Here is a 13,310-nt window from a genome sequence, read left to right on the forward strand (position 1 = left end):
GGGAAAGGTGTTCATTTCCAGACCCTGTAGAATAAAAATAGTAGACTTTTTCCTTGTTGCAGTGGCTGCCATTGCCATATTTACATAGAATTTTATCTTTTGCATGTAATTGCAGTGTTGTCTAAATTTAAGGTGGGATATGTCTGAGCCTAAGTGCCTAAGAGGTTAGAAATGGGAGAAGAGAAAGGTCCCACAGATAGACTTCACTCAGTCTCTGATACATGACATGTTCAGTACATGTGGTCCTTATCTTTTCTGTGTATGATTTCCATCTGTATAGAAGGTCTTAATCCAGACTGAAGATTGGATTTTTACCAGAATTGGGTTGCTATGAGAGTAAATACTCCAAGAATTGTGAGGTTGTCAGCAGAAGTCTTGTTAGCACATAGGTCTTTCAAAATTATTGAGAGAGCTGTTTATCCTGGAAAGGTGATATAAAATTGTTGCCTAACAATGGAAAAAGAAACAGGCTGGTGTAAAAGAGTGGCAATACTAAATTATTTATCTGTGGTGATTGGCTACCTGATTTTAAAAAGTAAAGGCATCTAATGTCACAAGATGCTCAGCTGTGCACAGCATGTTCTTCCATATATATTTCATGAGCTCATTTTGTATAACATAATCAGGTAACTCACAAAGAAAAGAATTCACACCAAAAAAACCCCTTTCAGGACAAGCAGAATTTTTCCCTTCTCGCGTATTTAAATTTCCTAAGTGAGAATAGTGTGTTTTTAATGTAAACATTGCTTTAAGGGAAGGCAACTTCTTATACCAAGTGTCCTCATTTCATACTTAGAAATTCCCATCTACTCATTGACATGCAAACTTTCATTCCTCATTTTCACCAGCTCTTTTTGCTGTTTATTTCAGTACGAGGTGAAAAAAAAATCATAAATTAGTCTTTTAATCTCTCTATTCTGCTGTAGTTCAGGCTGCACAGGGATGCAGTGAGAGGAGGTGCAGCATATATAGCTCCATATATATAGCATATATAGATCCATAGCCTGGCATAGGGATCCACATGTGACTGCAGGAGCACTTGAGAGCTGCTGTTGTATCCAGAAATAAACACTTGCAAAAGATTTCTACAGTTTAACAAGTGGTTGGAGTAGAAGAGAAAAAGGAAAGTCAAACCAGCATTTCCTTAGGCAATTAGGGCTTTCATTGGCAGAGATTATTTGGCAGGCCGGGATCCAGTAGGCAAGTTTCAGGTTGTGTATTTGTCAAGCGAAGAGCAGATTTCTGAGTTATGCCTAAGGATTTATGAAGTTGAGAACGGACACTCTATTTGGTATATACTTGTTCAGCACTTTTCATGGTATGATAATTATTTGATGTCAAAATTTTATAATAACCATGTTAAAATTAGTGTTTTGCCGAAGGACGCAGCAGTAAGTATCTCATTTAAAAAGGGGGCAAATTGCTGCTGCTTATCTGGGCACCAGTAGAGTATAGCTTTAAGCCCGACTGAACTGGGAGAGATTTGGCCAGAGGTTGGCCAGAGTATCACCTCTACATTTAAAATACAAAGCTTTCACAGAAGAATATTCCATGCCTTGCTGTTTTCTACCTGTGACTGTTTCCCTCTGGCTTTTGGTGTATTGGTTATTTTATTGGGCTAACAATGAAAGAGAATAAAAACTACAGTACAACTGTGTCAGGGAAGCTGTGCTGCCTCCCAGCAGTAAGATCACCTCTCATTTTTCAGCTCATTTACTCATCTGCTTTGTACTTCATAAAACCAGTACACTTCTATTTTTAATTACTTACAGCAGTAGCCAATCGCGAACATTGGCATTGGAGCTGTTATACTGTGACTTGTGTGGATGATGACAGTTTTTGCAGCTGAGCACCAGTTGACAGATACGGTTTTCTACAATGCTGAGCTCTTAAGAGACCATTTGTTGATGTGACAGGACATATGTTAGCAGATGTCATCATCTCTTAAAAGTTTATGAGATACATTCTTATTCCCTGTGAACAGTGTGTATTCTTTATTCCATTGCATTCCAGTTATTCTTGCTGGTTAAAGGATGATTAAGCTGGAGTTTTCTCTAGCTCCAAGCATTTATATTTCATTCATTTCTCCCAGGTCAATCCAGAGGGCAAGGATTCCCAGATAAATGCTGTGACTCACAGTGCAACTGTTTAAAAAAAGAATACAATTCCTCTGTGAGCTTAGAAGAGGGAGAATTTGATTTCCAAGTGGAAAAATCAAAACAAATCCACACTTGATGATCATATTTTGCCATTTTTTATAGCACTGAGAATGACAGAAAGTTGTCAGGGAAGCCTCATTAACCTTGTGCACTTCTTTGGAAAGGGCTCAGAAGCTTTTTACTGCTCGCTGTCTGCTTGTCTGGTCATTAAACAGAAAAACTTTGTCACCATTAACATCCATGATGACATTCCCAAATTCATGCAGAAATATTCTCTTGTCCGCCTGTGTTAATAGTGTATCTCTCATCACCTCCAGTTGTCCTCTCCATTCACTCCCTCCTTGTCTGAGACCTCTGAGTTGATTTTCCTACTGCCTTCTAGAGAGCGTGGAACAGAGACTCCCTATGGAGTACGTGAGTTTTCCTTCATCAGCCACCAGCTACGGTTATTAAGAAGAGATGTGTTCTCTTCCTCCACATGCCACCCACATGAATCTCTCCTGGGACAGTGTCCCCTTTGAGAGCATGAGTGCTGAACTGAAGTCTCAGAATCCCACATACGTAATTTAGGGAAGTGTCTTCAGGTTAAAATATTGGTATTTAATTTGAGCATTTCCACTTTTTCCTGAGGTCAGTTTTGTTTTAAGTCTGTTCAGGACAGCCACCCGTTAAAAATCACTTCTTAAATTTTTGCTTGTTTTCTTGCTTATTTTTAAGGCTTCATGCATGCAAATTCCTGTCACAATGAATCTACCTGACAGTCTATTCATCTCTTTGTTTTCTGAGGTTTTGTTAAAGTCACTTTGGTGTTTGCAGTTTTTTCCCAAGAAATGAAATGATTTCGAACATGTGCTGAAACCTGACATACCAAGAGAGTATTAAATAGATTTCTCCCACTAATGGACACTGAGCTTTTGGGGCTTTATTCCAGTTGATCTCTCTTGATCAAAACATTGAAGTATTGGTCCTCCCAGGATATTTTTATCTAGTCTCCCAGGAGGCATTCCGATGGATGGACCAGTCTGGTACAGAAGTCCACAGACAGACAGTCTGGCTCCAGTTTAGTGCCTTCATCCTAACATAACTAAAGTAATTTGTATTTAGGTGTACAGAAGTGTTGTAGCTGGTCTTGATTCTTCTGCACACTAATGATATCTGGCTAGCATCATACCTCTGTGGGCCAAAGAGTCGTTCTTTGTTCTGTGAATTATCTGGGGAAAACGTCCAGATTCTTTTTTAAATAATTTTTTACTCTATTGTGTGTGCTTATGCAGAGTAGCACAAAATACAATTTTTCCAGAAGTTCAGTCTACCTCTTACTAAGTTTTTCAATTTGCTATGCTAAAATCTGTATCAACTGCAAGTTTCTTGCTTTCTTTTCAACACTCAGTTCTTTGTGCCGCTTGAATCTGTAACTTCTGCTTCAGGCTGAAAGACATTGAAATGATAATTGTCATGTTCCTCCATATTGTGCAAACACTATAAAGCCACAAGACCCTGACAAATCTGCTTTCTTGACTATTTTTGTATGTGAAGGAAAGAACTTAACATGGCAAGGGCTGGATGGAACATGATATTTCATTCTTGTTAAACAGTTGCAGTGCAAAGTTTTGGCCAATTTATTAAGGGAAGAAGGGAAGTTAATATCTTGAGAATTCAATTCCAGCAACTCTCCCTAGCAGAAGTTGTTATGGGGAGATCCCATACTGATTTTATACTAAGCTGAAATTAATTCCCTTTGCTTTGCTTTGCTTTGCTTTGCTTTGCTTTGCTTTGCTTTGCTTTGCTTTGCTTTGCTTTGCTTTGCTTTGCTTTGCTTTGCTTTGCTTTGCTTTGCTTTGCTTTGCTTTGCTTTGCTTTGCTTTGCTTTGCTTTGCTTTGCTTTGCTTTGCTTTGCTTTGCTTTGCTTTGCTTTGCTTTGCTTTGCTTTGCTTTGCTTTGCTTTGCTTTGCTTTGCTTTATTTTATTTTACATACAGTACCTAGCAATATCCTTCTCATGACTTTGCCAAAGCAGGAATATAGGAAATATAATTTTAATAGTACTAATCAGGCATAATTGGTTACAAAACTACTACTAATAAGAAAATCATAAGAGCTTTGTCACATTTACATCTTTCAACTATACTAGGCAAGGCAGAAAATTGTCATTCATAGTTGGTAGTTTCTGTAAAAATGAACTGAATTATAACAGAAAACATTATAGGAAACTTCCACATTCAAGTCTGCTTCTACCCAGGAAGGGGTAAAAAGAGGCTGAGAATTAAAAGTTGGAGATTCCAGTTTTGGAAGAACTCCAGTGAATGACTTAAATAATAATGAGTTACCACCTGTGCATAAAATTATGCACATGCCTTAGTGTTCATAGGATTGAGGTAAAAAAGCATATTACAAATACTCTCTGTTATATCATATCTACGGTGAAAAAACTTACAATTTTTTATAAATTTTACTGTGCACAGAAAAGAAATGCAAAAGAAAGAGGAGACAAACACATGTTTATATATGATGGCGTTTTGATAAAAGCATTATGGCTTGATGAGGAATCTCCTGAGTCAAGGGTATTTTTGTGATTTGTGTTCTAAGTGCCTAACATGAGTTTTGCTAATCTGTTAATGGTGCTCCTTAATCACCCTCCCGGAAAACTGACCTTTGCACTTGGTGCTGCCTTCAGCCATGTGACTTTCAAATCCAGTGAACATTACTACAGAAGACAGAATGGATGAAGTTCTTTGCCTGGGCACTGCATTTTTTTTTTGCTTCTGAAAGGTAGCCTAGACCAGTTCAAGGGTCAACATAAAAATATTTCCTTTCACGGCCAGAGAATTGGGTCTAACTTTGGATCATTACAACTTCTTGAACACTATTCTCCCCTTCAAGTATGAATTTTTCATGAGCAAGAGTCAAAATGTTAGTGTTTCAGATTTTACCATTAGTTATTAAGTGCTTGAGTGCAGAAGCCGTCTTTTATTCTGTCATTGCAAAGCCCTGGAGTAGTGACTGCCTGATCCTGGTTGGGAAGCCTTTGATCCTAATGCTAACAAATGATCATTTGAGTTTTTGTAAGATTTTGTTGCTACATGCTGGTAAACTTTTAGACTTTAAATCTCAAGGTATTTAAGAAGGGATTTCTGAAAACTTGCTGGTGTCAATCAGAGTTTAAATGATGAAATATATATTTTTTCCATATTTTGATGAGAAGAAGATCGCATGTGTATTAAAAGTCCACTGCAGTACATTAAGCATTAAAAAGTTAGAACCCCTCAAGATCAGGCAGATAATTATGGCAATAATCAAACCAGGTACCAGGTGTCAGCAAAGCATCAGGGACCATTATTTTAAACTAAATGTAAGGCAACACAAATCTGCTTTACCTCTCTCCTAGCAAACTTAGAGAAGTTAAATTAATTACCTTGCCTTTCTGTACACTTAATGCTCTCAGACAGTGTTGTTGCAGATCGGTAGATTTGTGGTGTCTTGCTGAGGCGGAGCAATTTGATAGTGTGAAAGATGACCTATGAACAAATGCAGCATTTTGAATGACTCTTATCCAGGGACAGGATTCCTGTGTTTCATCAGCAATGAAGGGATGATCTGTAGCAAAAGACAACTTACATAAGCTTTCCACAGGAGTGTATGTTCCTATATACATCTTTTATTAAAAGTGCCTTCCCTGTTTCCAATCTTCTCTATACTTGTTTATGTTTATATATGTATATATACATATATATATATATTTATGGCCACCTGTTTTTTTCCTGCCAGTTCAGACAGGTTGCAAATTGCTTGACTTTCAAAATATTTGATTTTTCAACATCCACAGCTCCCTGAATTTTCTCACAAACAGAAGTTCAGCAGTCTCTTCTTAATAAGCATTATATTAAAATAGCTTAATACTGAAAGGATTTCAGAGAAATTTCTTACAGTGTTAATGTTTCAAAACCCCTGTATACAGCAATTTTAAAAGTAATTCTAATATAACTTAGAGGTATGTAATTAGTTAACCTTGTTTTTTGTTTTTTAAGGATCCACCCATGGCAGTGACCCTTGGACTGCGAATGGAAGAAATGATTTTTAATCTTGCTGACACACATTTATTTTTTAATGATTTAGAGGTAAGAATCAAAGGAATGTTAGCACCGGTATTCCTGGTTTTTAACTTAGTGGCTTTGCTGTGCATTAGTGTTTATTGTGTGTGATATTTTCTGCCTATGTGGTCTTTGGGTTAGTCATGCTTTAATCAGAGAGAGGTTAGCCAGGTGGCACTGACTTCCTGTGGCACCAGAGTCCTTCCGTGAAACTCAGTGAGAGAGAGAACTGCAAACTACCCATTCTGTTCTTTGTCCTGTAGCCATCTTTTTGGTTTCCACCTATGTAAAGCTGTCTGCTGTCATCTCCACAACAGGAACATACATGCTTCACATTCTTCACTTGAAGTTCTCTATATTCATTCACCTTCAGTGGGTGCCCTCAACTGACCAGAAGAGACTGTTCTCTTGAGATACCTGAGTAGCCTTTTGGCCACAGGCCCCTGTTACTTGTTCAAATGAAGAATATTCTTCATTTACCTGAAAGAATGCAGCTTCAGAGAGCTGGAACTGTGATAGATGTTCTGGTCGGTGATGTCTCTTCCCAAGGCAACCAGGCAACCACATGTATTGTCACAATATACCCAGGGAGTATAATTTGGAAATTGGTCAGAAAAGGGAGAGACCTCTTCCTAGGGAGTGCCCTCTGTGGGCAGCTCACCTGTCAGAAGCACAGGCATGGACTCTCTCAGGGACAGTGGTCTGGGAAGCAGGCTGGTCAGCTGGGCTTCACAGGCTTTTAATTCACTCTGAGAGTCTGGATCTCTTAACATGGATGGTGACAGCCTACAACCATGTGTGTCAAGAGATGGACTCAAAAGCAGTTTTTAAATTAACATAGGGGTTTTTCAGACCTTCTTCTGGTCTAAAACAGTTGCTTTCCTATTCAGAGTAGATCCCAGACTTCCCTCCATGGATAGATACTTGCCATGAATGGGAGCTGGAAGACTTTGAGGTTTTGTTTAGAATCCCAGAGAAAGGTCTCTGGTGAGTGAATAGAAAAAATAAAGATAAGTGAAATTTTTCCATCCACTGGGACGTTGATTTTTTCTTTTGTTCCTTCATCAAGTAGGCAGTAAGAAAAGCAGAAGGTACCTGTCTGCAGTGGTCTTTGTCATCCCTTGCAGACCTCCAGAGATAGTCTTAGCTCTTTTAAAGTCAGGAAACTGGAATCTACTTCACCCCACACCTGAACTGCACTTCCTCCTTGCAGCAGCAGAAACCTAAGAAAGTAAAGCCCTGGACACACCTGTCCCAGTGTGTGTTTTATTGCAGTCCTAGTGAGTCATCTCTTGACAAGTACATTCAGTGAATGTCTCCTTCTGGTACCCTGTACTGGGGAGAGATTCCAAATAAATTTTTCAAAGCATTTCTTAATTTTTTTTTAGCAGACCTTTGCCCCTGCATGTTCAGATTTTATGTGGCATGAATGAACTTCAAGCCATTCTGTGGAATCTGTTCTTCAGTGTTGTAGTGAGTTCATGTGGAAGAGTTCAGCAAAATGGAGCTTTGCCCTCTTTCCGTACCTCTTTACTCTTGCTTATGGCCATTGAAACTTCATTCCTTTCTCTCATTTTTTATTTCCTCTGTAGATCACAAGTTCAGCTGTCATAGGTGGATCATTATATTTTGGCTAATCTTCATAGGATGGTTTTAATACCTTGTCCGAAAACTCATACACCAGCTCATTCCAGAGCCTGAACCGTTCCCAGGTTTAGATAAATCAAAAAATACTACTTAGGGGTCTTAGAGAGTCTCGGAAATCAATCAGTTTGATTCAATTAAAAGCAATTAATATATGTATTTCGTCATCACAATTTCTATAAGAAGCTAAGTATTTTATGGCCCAGAATTCATCTTGGTCTCAAAACCAACTCTCTTACAAAATTACCAAAATTCCAAAGTTCACGTACTGAAATGAGTTTTGTGCATACATTCCAACATGTGCAAGAAGACCAGGAATTTTCTATCTTCTTAGCAATTAAGATAAAGTGCCAAAGTATGTAGTGACACCCTTTCATATGCTGATGAGTAAACCTGTCTGTTTAAATCTGTTTGCAGAGCACGTGACTATTACTGAATATTACAGTTCATCTGCATGATGAATGTATAATGAATTCTGAGAATTCCCCGAGTCTGACTTGGGGTCTCTTCCTCATTTCTCCTCTTCTCCCCGTGTCTCTTTCTCTGTTTTTCTCTCTCTGTCCTCCCCCAGGGGAGCAGAAATGAGTGCTGAGCTGCCAATGATCACGACCATCAAGACACGAGAACTTCAATTCTCCCTGGAGGAAGTGAGATAGGCCTTTATTCACTAGGCAGATAGATTGCTTATCCTTTCATCATGTCACTGTTTTAATGGTCAGCCCTCAGGTCCCATACCTTCTGTTTTGCTTTCATCTTCAGCCCACAGGAAACCTCATGGCTCTGGATGTGACAACTGCAATGTACTAAGGAACCTGTATTCCTGTAATATTTACTCCAGTCACTACATCCTCTAAACCTTCTTTTTTCCCTGTCTCTCTTGGTTACAAACACCACATAGCAGGTTCTCATAATAATAACCAAGTTACAGAAGTTATCACACACAAAAATAAAGTTTTCCTTCCTCTATGCAAATCTGTCTCACTGCAATGGCTGCTGATGCAGAAATTCCGATCTGCTAAGCCATTCCCTGCTGACCCAGTAACCCATGTTCTAATCAGCCAAGCTGCACTTTTACTTCAGGCTAGGCTGCTTTCCAGCTGTTGCATTCTCAGGGTATGAATTTTAGTTAGCTTGAGAAGTATCACTTGGGAGGGTGGTTGGTGTTTTGCCACAAAAATAGGAGTCTGGTGCTCTAGAAAGTTAATGTGCCTAAACACTTAGAGATGGGACTCAGCTTTGTAATAATAGCCAAACTAAGGCATTCTGTTTTCAACCAGGTAAAGAATAAAATTAAGTTTTTCTTCATTTCTCAGTATTAATTTTAAGACAGCATTTAGAAATGTTGGTAAGACCTATTAGGCACACCAAAAAAAACAATTTCTGCAAATTGCAAGTAGTAATTCAGACATGAATCTTCCAACTCCATTATTCCACTCCACTCTCAGGTCAATGAAGAAAAAAAAAAGCATCCATTTCAAACAAACTGAATTATATTTCTATTTTTATCATTATCCCTCCATATTTTAAAGGAGATTTTGTGTTTTATTTTTTCTCATTATAAATAGAAATGAGAGATAAAAAATAGGATTTAAGTCTCAGAATTTGGGATGCAGGTAAAACTAGTTTTAACAGAGACCGAAGCATATATATTAAAAAAAGGTTTGCTGTAAAGCCTAAGAAAGCATAAGTGCTGAATATCTCCTCATTAATAACAGTTTTGTGTTCAGCATGATAAGGCAGTGTTTTTACTGAATAATGACATCAGTGTCCGTTCCAGGATAATAAGTTTTATGGATGATTTGTTGATTCTGTACTCTCAAATTTTCAGGCTCTAAAAATTGCTGCAAAGAATTGACTGCACTCAGATGTAATTTAAATTAGTATAGCTTCAAACAAAAGCTAGATATTACACCTAGACTCCTTTCCTGTATTTGCTCTAATAGGAAATGTATTTTTATGTTTCTTAGTTTTGACATTGCACTGACAGTGAGTCACTGTGTCTTGAGCTTAACCAGTACTATAGCTGATGTGGAGAGTATTTTACCTTAATATTTAAAGTGACACAGAGCTTGCTCTCTTTCCTTCTTTCCCATATTTGTTTGGTGTCATTTAAAAGCAAACTCAGACATAGTGTTGTGCCATCAGTTTCCTGTTTCTTTTGAGAAAAGTAGAGAACTATCTCAAATCCGCTCAAACTGGGGGGTTTTTTTATGGCAAGTTTTTTCCATGCCACGTAAGTGAATTTGCAAAAGGTAAACGTTTTAGTTAAAATAGATAAGTAAACAAGAAAACAAAGTAAAAGAAAACAAGAAGTGATGGGCACATGAGCTTGTTTGTTGGTCAGCAAATACATATTGCCAGCATGTAGAGAGGAGGTGACCCATAGATCCAGAGGAGAACAGGAAGGGGGAAAATGAGGAAGCTGGAGAGTGCTGCTGGGTTTGATCTCCTATATAACATGTGTAATAACTCCTATATTAACAACCTTCTTGCAGGGACAAGGGGGTGAGTAATCAGAAAACTGCCTGGTCCCCTCATCCTTTTCCTGGAGTCAATCACAGAATCACAATGAACCAACTGTGAGACAAAAAAAATAAAAGTAAACAGCTGAGCCTTTGCCACCCACTCACATTTAACTTAATAATGAAATTATCAGCAGAACAGTTACCTAGAATTTTCAAGGCTGGAACAATGTAGCTGAAAGGCTTAACAAAACCCAAACAGCAGCAGACACTCCTTATCCATCAAGGCTTTTGTGTGCCCTCCATTTAATTAGTACACCTTCGAATCCACAGGAATGATTACTGAATTTTTAAACTTAACACTTCTACCAGTTCCAGGGAAATCTGTGAAGGTGATTAGGAAGCCACGTATTGCCCAGATATTGCAAAATATAGAGTCAGAATTTTTCCCAGAAGGGCTTTTTGTCTGATTTTTGAGTTCCTGTCCTACATTGGGTGAAGCATAGTTGCATTTTTTCTGGAGTGTAAATAACAAATAGGGATAAAGAAATTAATATTTTATATTAGCTGCCCCTCCCCCTTTACTTTCTCTCTTCATCTGCTATTTACATCCAAAAGTAGCTTCATTAAAATATTCTACAGCTCAAGATAATCTCCTCAGACAGAACTAAAAAATTTTATTTCTCTAGTGAGGGGGAAAATGCTTCATTTCTGTCCCTTGAACACAGCCCTATTATCCTGTCTTAATGGATTAAACCACATGAGCAGAGCTTGGCAACTCATTATTTTAGCTTTGACCCAATATTTTAAATTATGATTGCTTGTATGGTGCAACAAAATTATGTATTTGAAAATTAAATTGTATGGGGTTTTTTAATACAAAATTGCCTTGTTTTTAACAACTTACTTTATGTGAGTAAAAGTCTGTTAAGTTTTTTTTTTCATTGCAAAGCAAATACAGCAGAAAGATAAAATAACAATTCCCCAAATTCACGCTCTAGGAACTTGTGGCTTACACATTTGGAAATCACTCTTCTGCTCAGATTTATTCTTTATCTGTACAATTTAGCACTGTTATAAGAGAAAGATTGGAAACTTAGAACTGCATGCTCCTGCATATCACAGAGGGCCTGAATTAAGTGCTGACTGAAGTAGACACTGAATTCAGGTGTGTCTTTGGATTAAGGTGTTAGTTCAAGCAACTACAGAAAATAGTTATATGATGCATGATGGCTTGCTTATATATTTACTTTTGCTTTCCCCACAATTTCTTATCTTTGTGCTGTAACCACTGTGCAGATAAGGATATTTGATAGCTGTCTCATTATAAAACCATCTTGGAGGGGAATTCATTTTTCCTGTGTACCTCTGTTCCCTTGAGTTTCTTCCATCCCTTCCAAAGCCAGGAAATAATTAAGTTCTGTAGGACTGCTGATGATATGTGATTTTCCAGCCAAAGGCACTCACATAATTTATTAGAAGAACCTGATAAGTGTCCAAACCACTTAACATAAGTTTTATGCCTGTTGAGGTTCACCATCAATTGCTTTTAGGGAGTGGGAATATAAGGTTTATATTGGTATACAAGGGAGACTATAAATGAGACCTGCAATTTTTGAGGCTTTACAATTAAAATAATTTCCTCCAAAAATCACACCAAAATTGCATTTTGATTTTCTAAAGGTCTATTTTAACTAGTAATTTCGACTGTGTAGGAGTTGAAGGTTGATGGCGATAGAAAGCTGTGGGTGTGCACAGGCTGCCATCTTCTGGTGCAGTCAGTGGCCTGCACCGGTCATTTCTTCTGTACTAAGCCTGTGGTGAGCGCAGAATCAGTAATTCGGGTTGGAAAAGACCCCTAACATCACCTAGTCCAACCATTAGCCCAGCCCACCGTGCTCACCACTAAACCATATCCCCAATTGCTACATCCACACGCCTTTTGGATGCTTCCAGGAATGGCAATTGCACTCTCTTACAAGATAAATTTGTCATTTGGGTTTGCTTTCTTTTCTTTCTAACAGGAATGCGATCAAGTTCATATAGATGATGTTTCTTCTGATGATAATGGACAAGACCTAAGGTAAGATACAGCATTTTTTCTTTCTTTTTTTTTTTTTTAAGATTAAATAATTTGAGAATTTACAGGAATACATTGTATTTATTTTTACTGTATTTTGGGTGTTTGCAGTACCTACAGTTTTGCAACTGATGGCTTCCATGCAGCTGCAAGTAGTGCAAACCTTTGTCTGCCAACAGGTGTAAGAGGAGGGGTTGACTGGATGAGGAAGCTGGCATTCCGTTACAGAAGAGTAAAAGAGTTGTATAATACTTACAAGAACAACATAGGAGGTGAGTTCAGTTGTCAAAAACAACTTCAAATGCTGGTCAATCTAAGCTGCATGGTGATGAACTCCCACCCAGGGAAGGAGCCTGGGAAGCCACAGAGGGAATGGAGAGTGATATGACTGGACCATGAGCTATTGAAAGCTGGTGACTGTAATGGCAAGGCCACACACTGTTGTGCTGGAGAAACACAATTGGGAACACCAAGCAAGCTTCCATTTAGCTTCCACAGAGCCCATTTTCCTCCTTCAGACCCAGCTATTCTTACCTTACTGAGTGGTTGAACCACTCATTCTACTTCAGATCTGCTGTTGCTCTGGGAAAGATATTGTATAGTTTCCATAGCACAAATTGGTTGTGGATGGGCATTTCCATCCTACATTTTAATGATCTGGTTGGTAACAACACTGTCTCCTAAACTCTCTGCTCCATACCTGCTAGTCTGTTTTCATCAGTGGATGCAAGAAAATTCTATCACTGCTATCCCAACAGCCTCTTTTGTTGGCTCTGTAACTTACACAGTTTTGTCTCCAAAAAGTCCAAATCTCATTGGGACAAGAGCTTTGCTGGTACTGTTTTAATTCATGGGCTCACTCATGTCTGCACCAGTAG

General features: G+C 38.3%; 1 protein-coding gene across 12 annotated transcripts in view; it reads left to right on the forward strand.

The window, feature by feature from the left end:
- EYA4 (EYA transcriptional coactivator and phosphatase 4) overlaps positions 1-13,310 on the forward strand; it is a 144,551-nt gene that overhangs the window by 120,723 nt on the left and 10,518 nt on the right. For all 12 annotated transcript variants that reach the window (XM_017739759.1, XM_017739762.1, XM_017739761.1 and 9 more), the window contains 3 exons: positions 6,184-6,273; positions 12,377-12,435; positions 12,544-12,704. In XM_017739759.1, coding sequence (XP_017595248.1) covers positions 6,184-6,273; positions 12,377-12,435; positions 12,544-12,704 — 310 coding nt within the window. The remainder of the gene's footprint in view (positions 1-6,183; positions 6,274-12,376; positions 12,436-12,543; positions 12,705-13,310) is intronic.

The sequence above is a fragment of the Corvus brachyrhynchos genome, unplaced genomic scaffold (genome assembly GCF_000691975.1).
Source record: "Corvus brachyrhynchos isolate BGI_N302 unplaced genomic scaffold, ASM69197v1 scaffold14, whole genome shotgun sequence".
NCBI classification, from domain to species: Eukaryota; Metazoa; Chordata; class Aves; order Passeriformes; family Corvidae; genus Corvus; species Corvus brachyrhynchos.